General features: G+C 41.3%; 1 protein-coding gene across 1 annotated transcript in view; it reads left to right on the forward strand.

Moving 5' to 3' along the window:
* The window catches only part of MYO1D (myosin ID), a 62,846-nt gene that overhangs the window by 32,577 nt on the left and 5,980 nt on the right, over positions 1–24,289 (forward strand). The window contains exons 5-20 of the mRNA XM_075177356.1: positions 1,061–1,114; positions 2,770–2,865; positions 3,163–3,279; positions 4,454–4,657; positions 4,795–4,940; positions 6,054–6,168; positions 6,332–6,502; positions 12,258–12,328; positions 12,499–12,573; positions 14,210–14,342; positions 17,051–17,217; positions 18,048–18,255; positions 18,346–18,569; positions 18,653–18,797; positions 19,095–19,199; positions 19,768–19,881. Of these exons, the coding sequence (XP_075033457.1) occupies positions 1,061–1,114; positions 2,770–2,865; positions 3,163–3,279; positions 4,454–4,657; positions 4,795–4,940; positions 6,054–6,168; positions 6,332–6,502; positions 12,258–12,328; positions 12,499–12,573; positions 14,210–14,342; positions 17,051–17,217; positions 18,048–18,255; positions 18,346–18,569; positions 18,653–18,797; positions 19,095–19,199; positions 19,768–19,881 (2,145 nt within the window). The remainder of the gene's footprint in view (positions 1–1,060; positions 1,115–2,769; positions 2,866–3,162; positions 3,280–4,453; positions 4,658–4,794; positions 4,941–6,053; positions 6,169–6,331; positions 6,503–12,257; positions 12,329–12,498; positions 12,574–14,209; positions 14,343–17,050; positions 17,218–18,047; positions 18,256–18,345; positions 18,570–18,652; positions 18,798–19,094; positions 19,200–19,767; positions 19,882–24,289) is intronic.

Genomic DNA, 24,289 nt, shown 5'->3' on the forward strand with positions numbered 1-24,289 from the left:
AATTAGCTTCTTGATTGAAGAACTGCTTTGTTATGTGTTATTAATTTTTTCTCACAGGCTAAACACTATTAAAGGGTAATTTCACTCAAACATTATTTATAAACCTCCATAACCTTCCCTCTAAATACCATATTGGTGGAGGTCCCATGTCAGGGTGTCTGCACAACTCTCCCCTATATCGCTTCACCTGGGGCTGACAACCTGGGGGAATTAATTCTAGCTCCTAAGAAACAGTGCTTTATTACCTTCATACAGACACTGATTGGTTAGAGCCGCAGTCTTTGTTACCTTCATACAGACACTGATTGGTTAGAGCCTCAGTCTTTGTTATCGTCATACAGACACTGATTGGTTAGAGCCGCAGTCTTTGTTACCTTCATATATACACTGATTGGTTAGAGCCGTAGTCTTTGTTACCTTCATATATACACTGATTGGTTAGAGCCGTAGTCTTTGTTACCTTCATACAGACATTGATTGGTTAGAGCTGCAGCCCAGCGCAGTCATTGTCTGTGGTAGAAAATAACAGATCCCTTCTGATGGTTGTCAGCAGGGATCGGTAATCCTGAACAATGGGTGTCTCTGGTATGGGACCTCCATAGATTTTCAGGGTTTTTTGGGACCCTGCAGTTCTACTAGTTGAGAGTGGGGGGAGAATTATCCTGTATGAAAAGCAAGTTATACAATGTAAGCCATGAAAAGCCTGTGACGCACTCACCCAACTCCTTGGTCCATAACTGTATAGCCCTGTATAGAACTATTTATTATACAGCAATAATACATAAAATAAACAGTCGTTATAACTGTATCAGTCCAGTTGTAGAAATGTTTTTATTTAGATGTAACCGTTTACTTTTCAAGTTTTTGAGGGTTGTCGTTCCTTCTTCAGGTCTAAAGTACTGCTGACCTACACGGCAGACTGCATCTCTTGAACTTTTGTCTTTAAAAATAATTTGTTAGTCCAAATAAAAAATTATAACTATATACTGCTCAATGTTTACAGCAATATTACACAAATAGGATGTGATTGCTAATATTGATTTTCTTTCCCTTTATCCAGTCTAGAGTCATCGTTCAGCAACTAGGAGAGAGGAATTTCCACTCATTTTATCAGGTTAGTTTTCCTGGTTGGGTTTTAAGGAATATATTTTTTCCTGTGCAGAAATGTTTGTGTTTCATGTATATACCCCCTTTTCTCACGCTGTTTCCCTCGCCAACTTTTATCTTTCTCTGTTTTCTTTTTTAATAATTTTTATGCTTGTTCAAACACAAAATGATTACGGTCCAATTTTATCTGACGGCTATAACCGGAGTAATCGAGCTGAGACGAAAGGAAAGTTAAAAGTAAATTACAGAAAAGGACAATAAAACCAATCTCTGTTAGACTTCAAATCAATGTTAGAGGTGTCACAGAAGCTTTTTTGATGTGTTTTCATAACTGTTAGCTGTCCTGACTTGCCCTGGGACCAGGCTTTTGCTTTTTAGTTTTTGCTTTTATTTCACTCCCTCCTGCCTGCCGGAATGGTTTAAGAGTGGATAAAAGGAAGAGGGAGAGCTATATGTGGCACTCAATAGTACAGTCACACCAAGCCGTCTAATTGTCCACGGTCAGTGAATATTGAAAGCCGGCAGCACATGCTCTCACATCATACAAAGAGAAAGGTCTATAGTCCGCTTACATGTCCAGGAGGGGAAACACTTGAGAGCGAACGGCGGAGAACACCGCGGCATGGGGTTTTGTACTGCTGTTTGGTGGGCATAACTATTATGTATGAGCATCTTTGGGGAATCGCTGTAACTAGTGGCCATCTCGTTGAGTATTGCCGCTGCTGATGGCCATTTTGTTGAGCATTGGCGCGCCTGGTGGCCGCCTCGCTGAGCATTGGCGCGCCTGGTGGCCGCCTCGCTGAGCATTGGCGCGCCTGGTGGCCGCCTCGCTGAGCATTGGCGCGCCTGGTGGCCGCCTCGCTGAGCATTGGCGCGCCTGGTGGCCGCCTCGCTGAGCATTGGCGCGCCTGGTGGCCGCCTCGTTGAGCATTGCCGCCACTGGTGGCCGTCTTGCTGAGCATTGCCTGAGCATTACTGGGCATTATCATGTGCAATTATCACTGCCATGTTTATTGCACTGTTTGTTAGATCTTACTGGTCATTAACATTTGCATATTAAAGCTAGGTGTGCTTTATCCCAATGGCATATCACACAGTCCTGTGCATGATCACTGACATATTAAATTATGGTGGTCATTAAGAATTACATTATATGTTGCAGGCCATTGTCACTGAAATTAGATTTTATTTGGGGGTATTATTATTGGTGGGCATTGTTGTTGGTATATTAGATCTTGCTGGGAATTATCTCTGGCATATTACATCTTGTCGCTATCACTGGTAGCATGTACAAGGTGATGGGCATTAGAGTGTTTGGTCTTGCTGGGCATTATCACTGCATATTAACTTTTGGTCAGCTGGGCATTAATACTAGTATATTAGATCTTGCTGGGCATCAGTATATTACATCACTACTACTGGTGTATTATAGCGTGATAAAGTTGAAGGGCATTCTGTCTGGCATGTGTTGCTGCACATTTGCTCAGCCCCCTGACTACTTGTGAGATCCGTGTACTTCCTCGAAAGTAAAAATATGTTGAAAAATAGAATAGCTAACACTAATACTGTAGCATCAAGAGAAGTGCACTGACAAACGGTGCATCAGGAGTGTGGAAAAGCTAACAATGTTTTATGAACTGAGATTCTTTTCTTTTTTCCTAGTTACTCTTAGGAGCACCAGAGCAGACAATGCGTTCCCTTCACCTCCAAAAAGATATCTCTTCTTACACATATACCCGTTCCCTGGCTCAGCTGAAGGTGAGAGAACTCGGTGAAAACTATTCCACACAAACCATGTGCAGAATTCCGGTGTAAAAGAACTGTCTGCTTTCTACCCTCTACTGGAATTACCTCGATGACACTGCTCAAACACATTGTCCTCTGTTACCTCAATGACACTGCTCAAACACATTGTCCTCTGTTACCTCAATGACACTGCTCAAACACATTGTCCTCTGTTACCTCAATGACACTGCTCAAACACATTGTCCTCTGTTACCTCAATGACACTGCTCAAACACATTGTCCTCTGTTTTGTATTTCCCTCTCGTCCAGTCGTCTATTAATGACTCTGCAGAATTCAAAGAAGTTTCGGAGGCAATGAGGGTGATTGGATTCAAACCAGAGGAAATTCAGACAGTCTACAAAATCTTGGCCTCCATTCTGCATCTGGTGAGTAGGCTTGAGATATATTTAAGTCTGTAAAACAAGAAAGAGATACTAACCAGTGTTTTTTGTTTGATTTTTGATTTTGTGACACTGCTGTGTTTTTGTTTTTGATTTTTTTTTTGTATAATTTGCGCTAAAGAAACGGGCAACTAAATTGTCTGAAGTCATCCTCCCACTGTATGATACATAAAGAGATACGCCAGTGCAGTAAAAAGTATGATGTGCTTGTACCCTACTGTGGCCAAGACGTGTCTCTCACTGCTTACCAAGACCCATCAAATGTTCTACAGCTTTTTATCAGTCTCCTTTATTCACAGGGGAAATTCTAACGGTCTGCATTGGAGACACCTGGTGCTAAGGCACATGGGTGATATGTAGAATGTGAAAACATTGAAGCTTTGTCTCTATAATCCATGTAAAAACAAAATACTGTAACGATATATTACCCCTCATAGTTTGTACCATTGCTGCAAATATTTGCTTTCTTCAAAAGCAAAACAAAAAAACGATAAATGTAGTTCAATAATAAATCTCAGGACAAAGGCACAGAACCACTCTAGCGCTGTGTTTTTACTCAATTATATACCCATTGTTGCTTTCTTTCACCTTTATAGCCATGGTTTATAATTGCACCAACAAAATGTGGTTATGACATGTTGCCATGTTATGCTGCAATCTACAGGATAATACCAACCAAAAATATATATTTAAATAACATCTCCCTATTCACAATGAGCAAAACTGTAGATACCATACTAAGGTAACCCACCAACATGTCTGTTTTACTTATAATACTCCTGTTCTATCTGTACTTACTGATTAGATACACTGTGCTGAAGAGTGTATCTAACTTTACCTCTTACTGCGCAGTCCTTTATGGGGCTCAGTCCCTCAGTTCATGGGGTCCAGTTGTATGGAGTACTCCCGCCCCTGCATTATTACATTACATGTCCAGTTTAAAATAGGTAGAGCAAAAGGCCCTTTAAAACAAATATTTGGATCTATTTTACACATTAAACCATATAAAATGTCACCAAAGCTGGACTTGACTGAAAAAAACCCAAAACCAAATAGCTGCTGTGTTTTGGCCCCTACAGTGGAACATAATAAAATTTTGAAGAATTTTTTCTCTCTTTTTCACTTTTCCTTTATTACCTCAATCTTGTCCCTTTCTCAGGGTAACCTCAAGTTTATCGTGGATGGAGATACCACCATGATCGAGAATGGTAAAGTCGTTTCTGTATTGGCCGACTTGCTGGGTTCTAAGTCTGAGCTTGTGGAGAAGACTCTCCTGTTCAGGACTGTGGCCACTGGCAGAGATGTTATAGACAAGCACCACACCGAGAAGGAAGCTAGCTATGGCAGGGATGCCTTTGCCAAGGTACAGAAAGGCTAATAACAAGGAGATACAATGGCTGGCTTGATGTACTGATAGAATAGACTAGGACATATGAGAAAGTGAACTTATGGCAGTGGAATGGTTGATATGCTATAACCCACCTTGTGTCTGTCACACAGGCTATCTATGAACGCCTGTTCTGCTGGATTGTGAATCGTATTAATGACGTGATTGATGTGAAAAAACAAGACACAGCTCTTCATGGGAAAAACACAGTTATTGGTGTGCTGGATATATATGGATTTGAGATCTTTGACAATAACAGGTGTGATGGTTTTTTTTGCTGCAGATTTCGATTCTGCAACTTTGTGGTCTAAATGTTTGAACTTTGGCAGCACAATACTTCGGCATCCACTGTTGGGTGCCCCTGCTCCTTCCACCACCTTACTCTCCGTCTGAGACTCACAGTTTGCCGCCATTCCCCCTCTCCCCCCCTACATAATGACACTGCGCCTGTCACATGCAGCCCTGTCCTCACTAACACACCAGTGGACAGGTCATTGTCCCCCGCAAGGTCTGAAATAATCTGTGCTGCTGTAAACATTCCAGTTTTTTGTTCTGCCTCGGGAAGACCCTTGCTATAACTGGGCCTCCACCAAGGAGGACCCAATGTAAAGAGCTTTTTATAGCAGAGCATATTGTGAGGCCCACCCTATCCACTTGTCATGCTGCTGATGTAATAACATCATAAAATTCCAGCACCGGTAGTTATTGTGTTGGGATGTGCATCTCCTCTGCAGCAAGCACTAAATGTCAAGCGAAGGCCCAGTGTCATTGGGGTTCTCTTTGTAGCATAGGAAAGGTGTTTCCGGGAAACCTGCAAACCTCTGGAGAGCCACTGGTTGCCGACCTCTGCTTTGAAGAAAACCTATCAGGTTCTAAATAAGTTGTTTTACATAGTTCCTGGTTCTGTTTATTCTGGTCTGTCCGCTGAGGAGGGAGCATAGAATAAAATGCGTCCTGTAAACATTGGCTCTCCGCTAGAGTGTTGTGCTGCCTTCTGCATTATTTCCACTCCTGCATGCTGCCTTCCCTCCGCTTCCCAGCCTCTCCAAGGCTGTACCGAAAGCTGGACAGCCCTCAAGCAGGGGTTCTGCATCTGCAAACAGGGTGCACTTGTTTCTATGCTCTCTCCCGAGCGGGATCTTTCTGTGCACTTACTTCTTTTACACAATGCCTAGTGCATGTGTTATTTATAATGTGGCCAGTTCTCTTCCAGTGTTAAGTGAGAATTCTCCTATCCCGTTGCCCCTCTATTCATGTATGGGGTGAGTAATTCAACCCACACATTAAAAACACTTTCTATAAAGTGAAATGATCTGAATTTCTAAAAACAAAGAATTTGCACTAATCCGCAGGATTCATCCATGTTTTCCAGCTTTGAACAATTCTGCATCAATTATTGCAATGAGAAACTACAACAGCTGTTCATTCAACTGGTCTTGACCCAAGAGCAAGAGGAATATAAGAGAGAGGGAATTCCCTGGAAACATGTAAGTTCTGTCATACTGTACAGTCAGTGTCTGTACCAGCCATGTTCCTATGATGTATCCTGCACACCATGTACAGTCACAGCCCCGCCAGTAGATTGCCGGCAGTGGTTTGACGGCCGATCAGAGTTCTGTGATAACGTCTGTTGTTTTGTTCTTCCCACAGATAGATTATTTTAACAACCAGATCATTGTGGACCTGGTAGAGCAGCAGCATCGTGGGATCATAGCGCTATTGGACGATGCCTGTATGAATGTGGGGAAAGTGACAGACCCAATGTTCCTGGATGCATTAAACAAGCAGCTGGGGAAACATGCTCATTACTCCAGCAGGAAGGTAAGGTCGGGTACAGAGCAGTTTGATTACTCCTCATGCTCATCATCTCTTAGACTGGAGGTGGCAATTGTAATAAATACCTTATCATCATCATTTATTTACATAGCGCCACTAATTCGCAGCGCTGTACAGAGAACTCGCTTACATCAGTCCCTGCCCCATTGGGACTTAGTCTAAATTCCCTAACACACACAGAGAGACACACAGACTAGGGTCAATTTGTTAGCAGCCAATTAACCTACTAGTATGCTTTTGGAGTGTGGGAGGAAACCAGAGCACCTGGAGGAAACCCACGCAAACACGGGGAGAACATACAAACTCCTCACAGATAAGGCCATGGTAGGGAATTGAACTCATGACATCAGTGCTGTAAGGCAGAAGTGCTAACCACTTAGCCACCATGTTACCTTAATATTTGTTAGAGAAAATCATGCTAAAATCTTAAAAATCCCCCCCCCCCCCACCTATGAGCAAACGCTTCAAAATTGCTCTGAATAAGTTACTCTGAAATTTCTTTACCTACTTTTTCCGAGTATATAGATTGTTGTACTTTTATTCAAGGTATTATGGAATTATAGGGATATGGTTTATCTTTAGTTTAAAAAAACAACAACACACACACAAAACAACTACAAGTGTGGAGTGAGGCTGAGAGTGGAGATGACACAGAGCCATTGGGCATGGGGAACAGGGTAGAGTGTCAACTGAGAAGGAGATGAGAGGAGGGGAACGATGTTGGCAGCGGCAAATATGACATTTTAAGTTTGAGTTAGCATTGGTACATGCAGGTGGAGAAGGCATAGGGTCAGCTGGACACACAGTTACTAACAGATCCAATGAAAACTGGATTCACTAGTAACTAAAATATGTTGGCATAAATCTAAAAGTAATGCCTCGTATGGGATATCTGACTCCGCTAATCTAAGCAGGAGGTCGCACAGGAGCATGATCCGCTAATCTCCATTATGTTTCAAAATTTCAATCTGGAGCATGGCACCAGCAGATGGGAGGGTGGTAAATGTTATTTAGGGTTAAGAGGTTAAAGGCTAAGTCCACTTTCAAATACCTTAAAATCCAAGTTTCCTAACAAACCATTTGGCTGTGGCCCTGACTTGTGCATCTACACCTAGATTTCTGCCATAGCTCAGGCATTTGTGGAGCAAGATGACAGTGTTTGTGGAGCAGCAGTAGTTTGCTCTGGTTCATGTCAGGCGTTCCTCTCTGCTCTCAGGAGACGCTTCTGCAAACTAGAAGTTCTCCTCCCCCCACACCTACGCGCACTTCTACTTTGCGTCTCCTAGGAGCAGAAAGTAAATGTATCCAGGGTCCTGATTCAGTAAGGGACGTGTACTGAGCGCAATGTACGTTTCTTTTAAAAGGCACATACAATTCAACATGGAGCGGATACGTCTGGTGATAATTACAGGTGTAGGTCTGCTCTGCTCTACTAGACCAGACACTGCAGGATACGTTCAATACATATGTGCAGTGCTTTTTTTCCCATAGAACGCTGGGAACGGCGTTCCGGGACCTTTTTTTTTGGTTTGCGGCGGCCTCTCCGCCGGCCTTTAACAATAAAAAGTAAAAAAAATAAACAAATACCATCTCTCTGGCGCGGCTGCGCCCTCCTCCCTTCTCTATTTGCTAGGACTGTCGGGCGTGACGTCATCACGCACATCGCGCCCGGCATTCATTCACGGAGGTGTGAGCAGCATATTCAACACAAGAAGAGGAGCGCCGCGCCAGAAAAGAAAGCTAATAAGAAGTGAAGAGGAGAAAGGAGGCAATAGAAAGCAAGTTAAGTTAAAGGAAAAATGGGGGGCCGTTTAAAAGAAAGTGTGCAAAAAAATAAATGGTGACATTTTTTTTTTTAAAAGGCCAGCATGAGGGTGGGGGGAAGGGAGAAGGGGGTTCGGTATAAAAATTAGTAGGGCCCGGGGCACAGCATAAAAACTCAAGGGGGACCAAAAAATTAGTAAGGGCACTGGCACTGGCACAGGATGACACCTGAAGGGGGACATAAAAATTATTAGGGGCACTGGCACAGGATGACACCTGAAGGGGGACATAAAAATGATTAGGGGCACTGGCACAGGATGACACCTGAAGGGGGACATAAAAATTATTATTAGTGTTTGGAATTTACTATGAACATTTGCCTGAAATACAATACATTAAAGGTATGTTTAGACATGAATATATAATTTTTTTTCATAAAATATTAACAAGATGTGAGTTCCACCACCTTTTTTTTTTACAAAAAAAGCACTGAATATGTGGAATATAAACTCTCAAGAGACTGCAGAGGGGAAAAAACAAACCATTCAGTTATTGTTGCCTGTTAATAACATAGGCATTAATGATAAAACATTAAGACTTAAAAAGTGAAATACATTATTTAGAGTGTTATGAGTGTCTCCAGTACATAAATTACATCACTAGACTGGACCTGAGAGGTACCCAGAGCTTGAATCTGACTCTGCTGTGGGTGCTGGAGTTTGGCACACCCTTCTCTACATTGACTATGGTCATCTGCCCGTTTCCCTCTCTGAAATCTTAGACCGTACTAAGTGTCCTTTGCATTCCAGGATCAACTGAACGTGGCTGCGTTCTGTGGCGCATTGTCCGGTTCTGGGCATGTGCAGAGTAACTATATACGCCCAAAACGGCTGTTTATGTCCCTTAATGAATCCCCATTCCTGTGTTCTTAAATGAGATTGACAGTGTTTGTTATGTTTCTCATTGTATTTAATTACACATTGTATATCTATCATATCTATCATATCTCTGGAAAGGAAGAAGTAAGTGAAATAGAACAACGCATTCATTAAAACAACCTAACTGTTTCCAGGGTAACTCATGTATGTAAATACATTGTTCTTGTGTAACCCTCCTGGAAAAACAAGGCAATGTGTCCTGTATTTGCATCTATTTATTATTGATAAACCGCAGGTTTTATTTCTTTGGCTGCAATACTAGAACTACAGTACTGTGGCAAAGTATTAAAGGAAAATGATAGCAAAAATGCAAATCATCCCTCTATGAAAGGGTTTATGTATTAATACAGCATTAAGTAAGGGAATGAGGTCCGTTCTAACCAGATAATACCACAATAAAGTGAGCTAAATCCACTTTTCCACCGATTTGACACAATGTGACTGGTTTTGTGATAGATCGCTCTACGTGGTATTGCTCGTCCAGAAAGAGTCTTGTGTGAAGGGGTATTAGTTTGTGATGCTCATAATGCTTTAGTCACAAGTGTGCCACGGCCTAGGTGCCAAAACCAAGGTTTTGTTATTAGGAACAAGGTATTTAAGTAATCTACAAAGAGTAAAGTGATGGCCTTTCCCCACTGTGCACAGAGTTTTAAATTTTTGTTAACGTCGGTGTGCACATTATCCACGACTTTCATTGGGGTAAAGTTTTCACATCCGCACAACCTGGCAGCGCAGCTCTGCCAAAATAAATCGATGTATTTAAAACTAGATCATTTATACTTATGACCCCTGTAATAATCACAACTCCAAATATCCCTTTACAGTCACGAGTATCAGACAAGTCGTACGTTTGAAGAAAACAGAAAAGGTTTAATTTAACACAGGGGTGATGATGAAATGTGGCAGTAGAATATGTTTTGTCCTGCACTAAGGTGCATGTAGTGCACATAAGAGAACAATTGAACAATGACCTGACTACACTTTGCAGCATAAACCAAGCTCATGTTTTGATGCCCTTTATGAGTTGTATCTATTTGTAATAGATTGTATGGTGATAAATTGCCCCCAAGTATTTATTTTTGCTATTTTGAACAGAGCGTTTTGAAAGGCTGATTCTCTCCTTCATTTGCCCGTGTGCTGTATTGTTACTTTCCAGCAGAGGGAGCCAAATTCCCTGCAGACTCTCTGGCCAGGGCTGTGCACAGATCAATCCTTGACAGATGATGTCATGTCTAGCCACTGGTCACTGGTCTGGTGTGATTTACACAGTCTGAGAGCCTATTGGTATTCCAGACTTGGCTAGCATCAGACTTAAACACTTAACAGTGAGGCGGTTAGATATTTGGATTCTTTCCTTTGTAAATATTAAAAAAAAAAAAACACTGATGTACCTCTTGTAATAATCATTTTAACAATCTGGATTCCTTATGTGCCTGCAGGCTGTTGACGGATAAAACTCTTCTCATGATCAGGGCCAAACATAGGATTTCTAGAGGGGGGTTTCCAAATGCTTGATTTTAAGAAAGGCACAAACACAAATAAAAAGAAAAAAAAACATGCTGCAATAATAGTACAATTATAAAAGTACAATGTATATAAATGTAATAACGTATGTTGAATAACTAAAAAAAAAAATGAGGCATAAAGGAAGCTATACATTAAAAATCCACATTAATACTACATTTAAGTAAAACAAATGTTACCACTTGCCAAATTAATATAATGTCTTGTAAATGAATAAAACTCTGCAAAATTAAATCTAATCTCCCCTCCCTCACATCAAATTCAATTAAAAATATAATACAATTAGTGTTACAGTTACTCAGTGCTTCACATCGCTCTTCGCAGCCGAAAACTGCAGCAGAACACAGGAGAGAGACTGTTACTGTTTTTTCATTTTCCTAGGGGCCAGTTCAAATGGCTGTGAGGTGTCATAGTAACATCACGCTTTATGCTTCTGTGCAAAAAAACAGCAACTGCAGTAATGAAAACAAAGCTCATTTGTGCTCGCACCTCAGAGGGATCATTACCTAAATATCACGCGAAAACATAACATTTGATGCTACTACGGCACTTTATTGAATAGGCCCCTAAAGTCACAAACACTAGAGCCAAAACGGAAGTAAGAACCATACACTAGAGACATAAAAAGTAAAAATGATAACAGCGGCCATTTGGTTGAAGCCAAAGTTTATGAAAACATAGGTAGATCCCCATAAAAATGAGTCTTGGGGGTATATTTACTAAACTGCGTGTTTGAAAAAGTAAAGATGTTGCCTATAGCAACCAATCAGATTCTTGCTGTCATTTTGTAGAATGTACTAGATAAATGATACCAGAGAAAAAACAAGCCTGCGCTCGGTATATCCTATATTTATATATTGTACCAGCTGCTTGGCAATAAGCCTGTGCTCAGTATATCCCATATTGTATGTGGTACCAGCTGCGTGGCAATATAAATGTCCATATATGTATACAAAACAAAAAAGACAGTTGTCAGCGCTTATCCTTTACACTGCATATCTGTGTGTATGTAGCAAAAAGAAAACCGTTATTAGTTCATATTTTGATCAAAACATTTAGGCCTGCATCCCAGCATCAAGAGCACCTCATTATATGCTGGTCCTATACTGACCTATATGTTTTAAACACCATTAAAATGGAGTTAAAAATCAGATGCACTCACCTCCCAGGTATAGGGGTTTACATCTAGCAAGGGCTGGCTTGTGAGCCACACCTAAATGTGCCTTAAATAGGCTTAATGGACAGCTGCTATGACAATAAGGCAATATTTTGAAACAAAACCAGAGGTAAAATGGGAACTAGAATCTGATTGGTTGCTGTAGGCAACATATCCACTTTTTCAAACCCGCAGTTTAGTAAATTTACCCCTAAGAGTGCAGGCAAAGTGTTATAGTTTGTGTATTTTTATATTTTATATCTTGTTCTTTCCCTGTTATTAGTTTTACAGGTTTTGATTTGTATTGGTTTTAATGAACAGATAGTTGAAACATTCCCTGTTCTCTGTACGCCTTTAGGTCTGTCCAACAGATAAAGCTCTGGAATATGACAGAGATTTCCGAATCCGTCACTACGCTGGAGATGTTCTGTGAGTATCTGTACCCATGTCAGGCACTGGCAAGATTTCATTTATGTTGTCGCTCTACACATGATAGTCTAATAATAATAGATTGTAAAATACAATTAGGGTACCTAGGTGACCATTTCGTAACACTAAAATTAACCATATGTTGTTGGGGTTTATGTTTTTACAAACAGTTACTCTGTGGTGGGATTTATTGATAAGAACAAGGACACACTATTCCAGGACTTCAAAAGACTCATGTATAACAGGTGAGACAAACCACAGGTGTGTGTTCTAGAGCTCTCTTACTTCTCCCACTTCCAATGGCCAAAACTAACTCCATGTTACTATACTAATAACATTGTACTTCCTAACCTATTTACCCTGCCCAGACAGTGGTGGTCATCTCCGTCATAATTATACATACAGTTGCATCATAAAAATCTCATTGTTACTAGTGAGATACTCCGCATGGAACGGGACAAAAGACTAACCCGGTTCTCCTGCTCTCAGAACAGGAGAGGTATCTAATTAACAGAAGGAATTACCTGTTCTGCAATGTGTGTTGTATAACAATGGACTAATGCATGATTATCATATAACACACAAGCTTAATACTCAGCTGTATTTTGGATACAAATAAGCACTTAGTTACAGCTATAGCTCATAGGAAGGCATACTGCATATATTAACTAATTAGGTGTTATAGTTTTATTATATAAGATGTGTTCACAATGAGATATAGGAAAAAATGCACTTTTTCTTCAGTTGATTGATGTATACGTGAACCTCAGCATCAACACTGTTTACTATACTTAGGGGGAGATTCAAATGCCGGGGATGTGGCTCGCAGACGTCACCGCTATGTCTATCTGCGCACATTGCTGACAATTACGGTTGGAATCTCCGCTCACTTTTCCCACACACTTTTTTTGGTTGCGAGGAAATATGAGCAGAGATTCCAGCGGGGTGTCTCCGGAACGTCTATGTAGACACCTCGCACCGATGTTATGGATGGAATCTCTGCTCTAACTGAATCCCCTCCGCCTTAGTAGGGAAGGTAATTAACAGTGATTGTTTAGTGTGTCCCAGCAGGAACATTATTTTTGATCTTTGTGTATATACAAACATATATAGATGGAAGCACCATCTACAAAAAAATATAAATATAGTAAATTAATAAGATAGACTCCTTACAATAGTAGAGATGGGAGTCTTTCTCTAGTGCAGGTTTGTCATGCCATTTCAATGTGTTGAGGTAATTAATATGGCAGCTGATACAATATTTTTAGATGCAGATATACATGACGGATATCTGGGCCTATTTAATAACATGGTACAAAGAGTATGCTGTAACCCATAGAAACCAATCAGTTATCAGCTTTTATCAGCTTAATTTAGTGAGACTTTTGAATGTGTTTGGTTGTGATTAGTTGCTATGGGTGACATCAAGTGTTTTACTTGCACTATATAGTAAAATATTTTGGATGGAATATCCTATGCGAAAACCAGTCCCAAAGGATCACTTACCTGGATTCACACGTTCAGGGCATCCGAGGGATGCTCCAGTGTTTTGCTGCCCCTGCTGGCAATGTGTAGTTGTTGGACCACATGCTGCCTGTCTAACAAAGGTCATCAAACAGTGTCCGTCGCCACTCACAAAACAATACAAATCAAATAATTGTATTTAACGCTCTATCTGGTTATTCTTTATTACAATAATTCTCCGTGGGCTATATTTACTAAACTGGAGGCTTGAAAAAGTGGAGATGTTGCCGATAGCAACCAATCAGATTCTCCACTTTTTCAAACCCACAGCTTAGTAAATATACCCCCATACCTTCCTACTCTCTGATGTCTATACAATCTCTCTGATTTGTCCTCTCGTTTCTTCTTACTGCCCAGCTCCAACCCTGTGCTGAAGACTATGTGGCCTGAGGGGAAACTGAGCATCACAGAGGTCACCAAACGTCCATTGACTGCAGCAACACTCTTCAAAAATTCCATGATTGCCCTTGTGGACAACCTGGCATCCAAGGTACAAGCAGCGGGAGCCCTGAGATATACAGCGGCAGGATATACTTACCCTGCTATTTTACTGTCCTATGACCTGTGTGATCTTAGTTGCCAGGTTGCACTGGGATGACACCTGAAGAATGACTCCTCTAACCAAGCACTGTGTATAGTTCATTCTCCTGGTTCTTAAGGGTCTAGAGCAGGGGTTGGCAACCTTTTTCCATACATACATACATACATACATGGCTGCCTAGAGAAATTCATGGCCCCAGTACAGCAACTTCATGTGTCCCCACTTATAGTCAAGCATGGGGAAAAAAATGTTGTGCCGCCGCGGAGCGACATTTTTTTACCATGCAAGTGGTCGTACAATTGGGGGTGTGGCAGTACATCATTGGGGGCGTGTCTAGCAGGTGAAAAGCACCAGGCCACCCTCTTACAGAAAAATGCATTACTCACACATGCCCCCTTGCTCAGCAGCTTTGCTCACATATGTCCCCTCTGCCCACATGCTTTAATCACACTTGCCCCCCCTCTGCCCAGCACCTTTAGTCACACATGCCCCTCTCCATCACCTTTAGTCACAAATGCCCCCTCTCCAGCACACCTTCTTCTTACCTTATTCATACCTCATAATTGTGTCCCCAATTCATCTTATGCCTCATAGTTGTGCCCACAATTCATACTTTGCCACAGTTGCCCCCAGAAACTCATAGTATGCCACAGTTGCCCCCAGAAACACATAGTATTCCACAGTTAGCCCCCAGAAACACATAGTATTCCACAGTTGCCCCCAGAAACACATAGTATTCCACAGTTGCCCCCAGAAACACATAGTATGCCACAGTTGCCCCCAGAAATATATAGTATGCCACAGTCGCCCCCATAAATACGTAGTATGCCACAGTCGCCCCCATAAATACGTAGTATGCCACAGTCGCCCCCATAAATACGTAGTATGCCACAGTCGCCCCCATAAATACGTAGTATGCCACAGTTGCCCTCATAAATACGTAGTATGCCACAGTTGCCCTCATAAATACGTAGTATGCCACAGTTGCCCTCATAAACACGTAGTATGCCACAGTTGCCCTCATAAACACGTAGTATGCCACAGTTGCCCCCAGAAACACATAGTATTCCACAGTTGCCCCCAGAAACACATAGTATTCCACAGTTGCCCCCAGAAACACATAGTATGCCACAGTTGCCCCCAGAAATATATAGTATGCCACAGTCGCCCCCATAAATACGTAGTATGCCACAGTCGCCCCCATAAATACGTAGTATGCCACAGTCGCCCCCATAAATACGTAGTATGCCACAGTTGCCCTCATAAATACGTAGTATGCCACAGTTGCCCTCATAAACACGTAGTATGCCACAGTTGCCCTCATAAACACGTAGTATGCCACAGTTGCCCCCAGAAACACGTAGTATGCCACAGTTGCCCCCAGAAACACGTAGTATGCCACAGTTGCCCCCAGAAACACGTAGTATGCCACAGTTGCCCCCAGAAATACAAAGTATGCTACAGTTGCCCCCAGAAATACAAAGTATGTCAAGTATATGTGCCCCTCAATTTGCTGCTCTTACTTACCTTTGTAGACTCGTCTTTCTCCAGAAAACTGGGTGGTAGCTGCTTCAGTAAAGCAGCCGATGATGGCCGAAACGGAGCTTCTGCGCATGCGCAGAAGCTCCGTTTCGGCCATCATCGGCTGCTTTACTGAAGCAGCTTCAGCGTCGGCGTGCCAGACAAAAGTGGTCAGCCCTGGTCTAGAGAGTAGTCTCACTACGCCAAACAGTGTATATTTTTATTTTGAATTTTATTAACAATACAACTATTATAAACAAGGGAACCCAAAAAGTTCCAGGAGGAACAGGAAGGGCAGAGGAAAAATAACATAGATGTTATAGGAAATTTTGGATGAGTGATGTTATGTTCCTAAATCTGTACCCACTGACTTTCTCTGAATGGTCCTGGTTTTGGGGTTTTGGGGTTTTGAGGGCAGCACGGTGGCGAAGTGGTAGCACTTCTGCCTCACAGCACTGGGGTCATGAGTTCAATTCCCGACCATGGCCTTATCTGTGTGGAGTTTGTATGTTCTCCCTGTGTTTGCGTGGGTTTCCTCCGGGTGCTCCGGTTTCCTCCCACACTCCAAAAAAAAACATACTAGTAGGTTAATTGGCTGCTATCAAAAATTGACCCTAGTCTCTACCTGTCTGTCTGTCTGTCTGTCTGTCTGTGTGAGTGTGTGTCTATATTAGTGAATTTAGACTGTAAGCTCCAATGGGGCAGGGACAGATGTGAATGAGTTCTCTGTACAGCGCTGCGGAATCAGTGGCGCTATATAAATAAATGATGATGATGATGATGATGATGATGATGATGATGGGGTTGAGTATCCAACTGTCCTAGACTGTCCCCCAAAAGTTCCACCTCTAATTGATGAATGGTGACCTCAATACAATAATATATGCGGGTTATCGGCTACATTTCTTATTAGACAGCTTATTAATATTTTGTCTTTCTTTATTCTCTTCTCCTTCAGCGTTTCTCCCCTTATTTTTCCACATCTTCCTCATTCTTCACTGCAGGTGCGTCTTTCTTTTCTTCTCTCCTTCGCACTCTCATTCTGTCATTTCATTTCTGTATGTCCTTTCCCTGTCGTCCACCTTGTCCAGCCTTTCCCTTATCTAACTCCATGTCCATCTCTGCTGACCTCTCAGGAGCCCTATTATGTCCGCTGCATTAAACCAAATGAGAAGAAATCCCCATCTGTGTTTGATGAGGAACGCTGCCGGCACCAAGTGGAGTATTTGGGTTTACTGGAGAACGTACGAGTTCGGCGAGCAGGTTTCGCATATCGGCAGGTATATGAGCAATTTCTGCACAGGTAAGGGCATTTCATCTCCGTTACTATATGATGCCGTTAGTATACAGTGTTGTAACCAACTTGTCAATCATGTAGTTTGAGAATGAGTTACGTGCCACATATTTTGACATATTGGGTATCTTTTTGTTTTTAGGTGTGTTTTCTGGTCTCTCCCAATCAGTTTGTATTTTGTTTTGTGGCATAAACAGGCTATTTTCTCTTGAGTAGAAAAAAGGCTGCGCTCGTTACATACCATATTATATATGGTACCAGCTGCATGGCAATTTAAATGCCCTTTTATGTAAGCAAAACAAAAAGAAAGTTCCTGTCAGCGCTTATCTTTAACACTGTATATCTGTGTGTATTGTTCATATTCTGTTGAAAACATTTAAGCCTGCATCCCACCGTCAAGGACACCTCATTATATGCAAGTCCTACACTGACCTATATGCTTCAAACACCATTAAAATGCAGTTAAAATTAGATGCACTCACCTTCCAGGTATATAGGGGCTTACATCTAGCAAGGGCTGGCTTGTGAGGCACACCCAAATGAGCCTTAAAAAGGCTTGATAGACAAAAGGCAATAGCTGGAGACAAAACCAGAGAAGAAATAAGCCAGTGCTTGGTTAATCCCATATTATATAAGATAGGTGCTTAACACATGTAAGGATCATCTAATATAAACAGCTGGTTTTCGTTCCAATCTCTTTGCAGTGTAGTCATGTTATATTTTTGTGTTTGTGTAGTCATGTTATATTTTTGTGTTTGTGTAGTCATGTTATATTTTGTGAGTAGCATCCAGTTATGTTAATTTCTTTCAACATCCTTCTCTCTGTGCCACCTTTCCAGGTACAAGATGATCTCTCAGTTGACCTGGCCTAACCATGATTTGCCTTCAGACCGAGCTGCAGTGCAGAAGCTCTTGGAGCAGTGTGGCTTTAATCAGGATGCTGCCTACGGTAAAACCAAGGTGTTCATTCGCACTCCACGCACCTTATTTTCCCTGGAGGAGAAGCGGAGTGAGATGCTGATAAGAATCATTCTGTTCCTGCAGAAGGTGAGATGGGGATAAAGGGAACATTGCTTATTCTTGTTGTGTGCCAGGTCTGGAACTTATTTGCATTCTTCTCATTTCTCCATATCCTAGATCTGGAGGGGAACATTGGCCCGCTGGAGATACAAGAAAGCAAAGGCAGCCCTCACAATATTGCGCCACTATAGGCGCTACAAGGTGAAGTCTTACATCCACGAGGTGGTCCGCAGGTTCAATGGAGTACGGAACAGCAGGGACTACGGCAAGAACGTAAAATGGCCAACACCTCCTAAAGTGCTCCGTCAATTCCAGGAATTTCTGCAGAAGGTCTTTTATAGGTAAATGGGCAGTGGCATTAGATCATAGCGGAACAGCCTATTGTGGTGTCATTACTAAACCAACTTGCACTCCATCTTTACAGGTGGAGAGCATACCAACTACTAAAGTGCATACCTGCTGCTGATATACCAAAACTCAAGGTTAAAGTTGCTGCTTTTGATTGTCTCAAGGGCCACCGAGCTGATATGGGTATGCAGAGAAGCTGGGAAGGAAGCTACCTAGCATTGGTAGGTGCTTGGGAACAAAAGTGGGGAAATGCATCTGTGAAAACTGAACACCGGCCTGTCACTGAGATATACAAAGACTTAGATGCATGCTCTTAGTGTTTCCCTCACCAATTGTAATATTACACTCCAGTATTTGTTCTTTCCCAGTATTGTCCTGGGCTGTGGCCTGTGCAGTACAATATGGAGACGTTTGGTGGTTTGCCTAAAGCTGTTGGCTGGCTATGGACATCTATCATTTTATTCTGATGGCACAAAAGTTACATCCTGTTAATGTAATTGAGTTATTTCTTGTTTCAGAAACAGGAGAACAGCCAGGATTCAGGACTGTTTGTATCTCGTGCCAGCGAGCTGCAGCGGAAAGACAAGTTCATGCAGTCTCTCTTCTCCTGCTACGTGCGCAAGGTACACATCTAGCAGTCTGTGTGATGTCATTAAGTGAGCAATGTGATGCTGTAGGGAATTTGGGCTACAAATGACTTAGTACCTCAGTTACCACACTGGGTATTTAGTGACCGGGAATGCTCCATCTGTTCTTATTCCACCTACTATTCACCAAATCTGTTTCATTTTTATAGAACTTACCAGTCCTATTTTGCAATCCCTTAGCCGTGTTGATGAGCACATTATAGCTTGAGGTCAGTCAGAGATACCATAGCAAGATTTTCAAGGGGCCTACAAGATTTCTAGGGACCCCTCTGTCCCCTCACTTATGTTGCTGTGTAGTGCGACCTCCGACCTCTACACTGCACTGCTCTGCACTTATTGCTCAGTGCAGAGGGGAACATCAAAGTGTCAGGAGTAGGGATCAACCGCGGAGCATCCGCCGGTCCTGCTGCTACCCCGGTAGTTACGCCCATGGTGCAGTAAAGCAGCACTTTTCCTGTATGAACCCATCCAGTTCAATCCAACAGATCTTTACACCTGTCTCATAGATAAATACATAGTGTTCACAAATTCTGTTCCAACACAGGTAAACAGATTTAACAAAGTAGAAGATCGTGCCATCTTTGTAACCGATCGACATCTGTATAAAATGGATCCCGGCAAGCAGTATAAAGTAATGAGCAGCACTCCGCTTTATAATGTAAGTGATTTATGTTATCTTGTGCTTATCATGTGGAGAAAACAATAAACGTCTGATCGTATTTATGATATCTGTTTTTAATAGAATTTAGATCTAAAATACAACAAATTTCAATTTATTTATAAGTACATTTTGTAATGGTGGGGAAAGGGCGCCATAGAAGAGCCTTAACGGGCAGCAGACAGCTCATTGGCTACATGTGGAACAGCCAGGCTAGAACCAGTAGTTTGGCCAATTACCCACATTGGCACGCGTGTGAGGTCATCGGTTGACCCTTAAACGGTAGAATAATGAGTGCGGCCGTTCCAGTGTATCCCAATCATACTTGATCATTATACACTGATCAGATCTGTCTTGACCTCCCTCCACATGTTTGCCCTAATTGCATACAGTTCCGCAATGATCCAATATGATTGGATGTCTTGTATGTTATCAAGGTATATGGCAAAAGTGGTTCAGTCTCGGAGTAAAAGGCACTCTTTTTGCACAGGCTTGAACACATTTTTTCACATCAGCGAATAAAGTATAACCTTTTGGACCACATTGGAGAGCTACTGCACCACACAAAATTGGGGCTTATGTTCTCTTTTAAACTGGCATATGTCAATTCATACAAATACAAACAAATACACTGTAAGCACAACCTCTGCAACCATAATGAGACATTTGCCCAGTGTGCTGAAGAAGACTTAAATTGTTGGTTGGATACATTAAAGATCCCAGGTGACTGTTATATATCATCATCATCACCATTTATTTATATAGTGCCACTAATTCCACAGCGCTGTACAGAGAACTCACTCACATCAGTCCCTGCGCCATTGGGGCTTACAGTCTAAATTCCCTAACATACACACACACAAAGACTCGGGTCAATTTGTTAGCAGCCAATTAACCTACTAGTATGTTTTTGGAGTGTGGGAGGAAACCGGAGCACCCGGAGGAAACCCACAAAAACACAGGGAGAACATATAAACTCCACACAGATAAGGCCATGGTCGGGAATTGAACTCATGACCCCAGCGCTGTGAGGCAGAAGTGCTAACCACTACGCCACTCAAATTAACTATTAAAGATATAGGGGCTCTTTTAGTAATTGGTCAGAGAAAGGCATATCTGCTGCTGTGTCTACATGGAATTGTGTCACAGTTACATAAACCTTCACTTACTGTAAGCGGCCTACTTTCTCGTCCCCATTCTGCCTCTCAAGGCAATGAGGAAAGGCAAGTCAATGATATGCAAACTACTATATACAGACATATACATGTGCGGTAAGAATATGCATATCTTATGCAAAACAAAATGATGTACACTCAACTCAAAATTGTTCACAAAGGTGGTCATATCCTTTTAAAGGTGGGTGCATGTTTTTAGTAACGAGTGCCGTTTTTCTTTGCTGGGAAAGCTAGCAGGATGATATTAACAGGACAATCACATGTCCCAAAAACAAACATAAAACTGAGTGGGTGTGTAACATATATAATTTTTTAAAATATATTAAATGGACAAAAGTTGTGTGTGTGTGTGTGTGTATATAATATATATATATATATATTATAAAATGTATATAACTTTCAGGCACTTTGTGTATTGCAGGTTGAAATATAGCTAGCATAGGCTAGCCAACAAATTTTGCATGTCCGTGTGCAGGATACATTTGAATATAGGCTACTAGGAATATAGTCTGCTAGGTATTAATGAGTCACTCAATTAAACATAACTTCTGACAGTATCCATAGATTCAGGTCAGGTCATGGGGAACTTTGATATTTTTACGACTAGTTTTCCGTTTCATAGCATTTTCTTCAAATGTCCATTGAATCTTGTGGATGCGAACCTTATATGTTTGTGGTTTGAATGACTATTTTTCTTGTTTAGTCACGGTAAAGGTAAATAGCATCTATAGACTTTAATGGAACAGCGCCCCTGGTGGCCTATTGTGTAATCACTATTGAGACTGCTTGTTTTTCTAAAGGAGAATTAGCCCCCTCCTCTGCAGGCATTGTTTTCACAAACAACACGGAATATCAGTGTGTTTTCATGAGGAAGTGCATCATTTCACAGTTGTTGTTTTTAGGAATTTTTACATTTGATGGCTTCATTTTCACATGGAAGGTTATGTATATTATCTACTCTGGTTTATTCTATAAAAAACATTTAAAACAAATATAAAAATAAATGATGTGTATAATTGCACTACACACATTAGTAGCCATTGTTGCTATGTAGATTATTTAGCAAGCATTGCCTCCCACTTATTGGGATGTAAACGGCTCACACATATTGTGTGTCAATTTAAATGAAGTGACCTCATTTGGCCACAAACAAATAAAGAAAATTCCTCAGATCTGTTTGTTTGGTGTTCGGGTGGAAGGCCCGTGTCAAATGGGGCTTTACTAGTTGTTGACTACACATATCCAGTCCAAATCATATCCGTCCGTCCTGATAAGAATTTGATCAGGATGCCTGTTCTCTTTGGGTCCACACATAAAGCAATTTCTAGACAATATGGCTAAATTCCATGACATAATTCCTCTGTCTGTGGCCAGCTTTATGTTTCAGGAGAAAGCCGTTTTCATGCCTGTAGTCCACATGTGAGCTTCAGAATATTAATGAGAAATAGTTGTTTTAATGTCTATTTTCCTTGGTCAAATTATTCGTATTGTATTTTCTATACCCAGGAATAATTGAGAGAGATCAATTTTACACCATATTCTATTAGTAAAAATAGCCTTTAGGATATTAAAATGTCTGTTATTTTCTTGCTACATTGAAAAAGCCATTTTTGCAGCTCTTTGGTAGGAAGAATCAATGTGTTAATAGTCCATCTGTATTCTATTTAGACAGGATGTGCTAGTATTTTAATATAGAAGACTGGTTCAATTTGAAAAAAAATATGCTCAAACTATTTTTACATTATGCATATTCTATAAAAGAGCATTTTTGTGGCATTAACTAAACCACGTTTTTTTTTTTTATCAGTAGTATAAGAAGTGACAGAAAAATTGGGCGTATATTGTTATATGCAAATAATGACAAGTTTTGGTGATCCCTTCTCTTATGTAATATGCCTCTGTGTGCAAACTCATATCTACCATATCTGACAGTCTGGTTCTAGCTGTCTGGGACCCCAGCCATTGTCACGGCACTGCTGACTATGACATTCCCACCACAGTCACAGTTTGTACCATTTAGCTCTTGTTTTTACCCAAAAGTTGGATTTCCAATAAGCATAAATAAATAAATAAGTAGATTGTGCTGCAGTGGATCTGTGTTACTGTTTTGATATATTTGGACTGAAGCTAAAACAAAGCCTCTGACAGCATTTTATCTGAAGCAGAAGACACGTTGAAAGGTCTCTGTTTCCTCTCTCATAAAAACACGTCCGCTTACTAGTAAGGAGCTATAAATTATCAATATTAAAGTATAAATTGAGGGTTGGGATAGCCCTACTTGCTGTAAGTGCTATTCATAGTGTATATTAATTTCATTGACCTATTTTATTTTGTTGGCATTGTGGGGTATATTGTGTGCACATTAATTATCACCAAATTGATTGTACTTTTGCTCATTATTCCGCTTAGTTGTCTGTAGCGTCCTCTTAAATGTATTGACGGTTTCTGTTTTCCCCGCTGTGATTATTCACATTTATTATTATGCAGGTGTTTAGTTTGCAGTAATTGGCGAGCTGCAGGGCTGTGTTACAAATAACTGGCATGAGTAGTTGAGAGAAAGGAGTGTAAATGACTGGTGGAAGGCAGGGGTGAGAGAGGAATGAGGGGAGACATTGGGAAGGAGAAGAAGTAGGACTACAATCGGCCGCATTGGATACTGCAGACAGCAGCGGTTGACATCTCTGCATCCAATACCATCCCATCACCATGACAACTACTTGGGGGATGTGGTTACCATGGAGATCCCCATGGAGATGGATCAGCCCATGTCTGGTCCAGTGCTGGCTTCATTCATTCAGCTCTGGTGCTCGGCTTGCTGAGATTATTTTGTTGCCTCTCTGCTCTTCCTTTTTTTTTTTTCTTCCTTAAATGTCTCCCTTTTTTTGTTGTTTGGATTTTTATTTTATTCAATATTTTCACCTATTCCTGTTTCAAAGACTTATTTATTCATTTACCTCTTCCTAACACACCATATAAAACAGACGTTTACTGGCAAAATCTGCAGTATAATCTGTCTGTCTATCAGACATCCACTTATAAAGGTTGTATAAAGTGCACCGGACACCTACACAGTGGAGGCAGCTCTTTGTGGACATAACCAATAATTAGCCTGTAAATCTGTTAGGAGCCAGCGACATCACGCTGTGCCTCATGCCTCATTGAGGTCACTAGCTCTGATAGGGTACATGCTCTTGTACTGTATGTTGGTTCAACCCACATAACTGGCTCCACTG

Source organism: Mixophyes fleayi, chromosome 6 (genome assembly GCF_038048845.1).
Source record: "Mixophyes fleayi isolate aMixFle1 chromosome 6, aMixFle1.hap1, whole genome shotgun sequence".
Taxonomy (NCBI): domain Eukaryota; kingdom Metazoa; phylum Chordata; class Amphibia; order Anura; family Limnodynastidae; genus Mixophyes; species Mixophyes fleayi.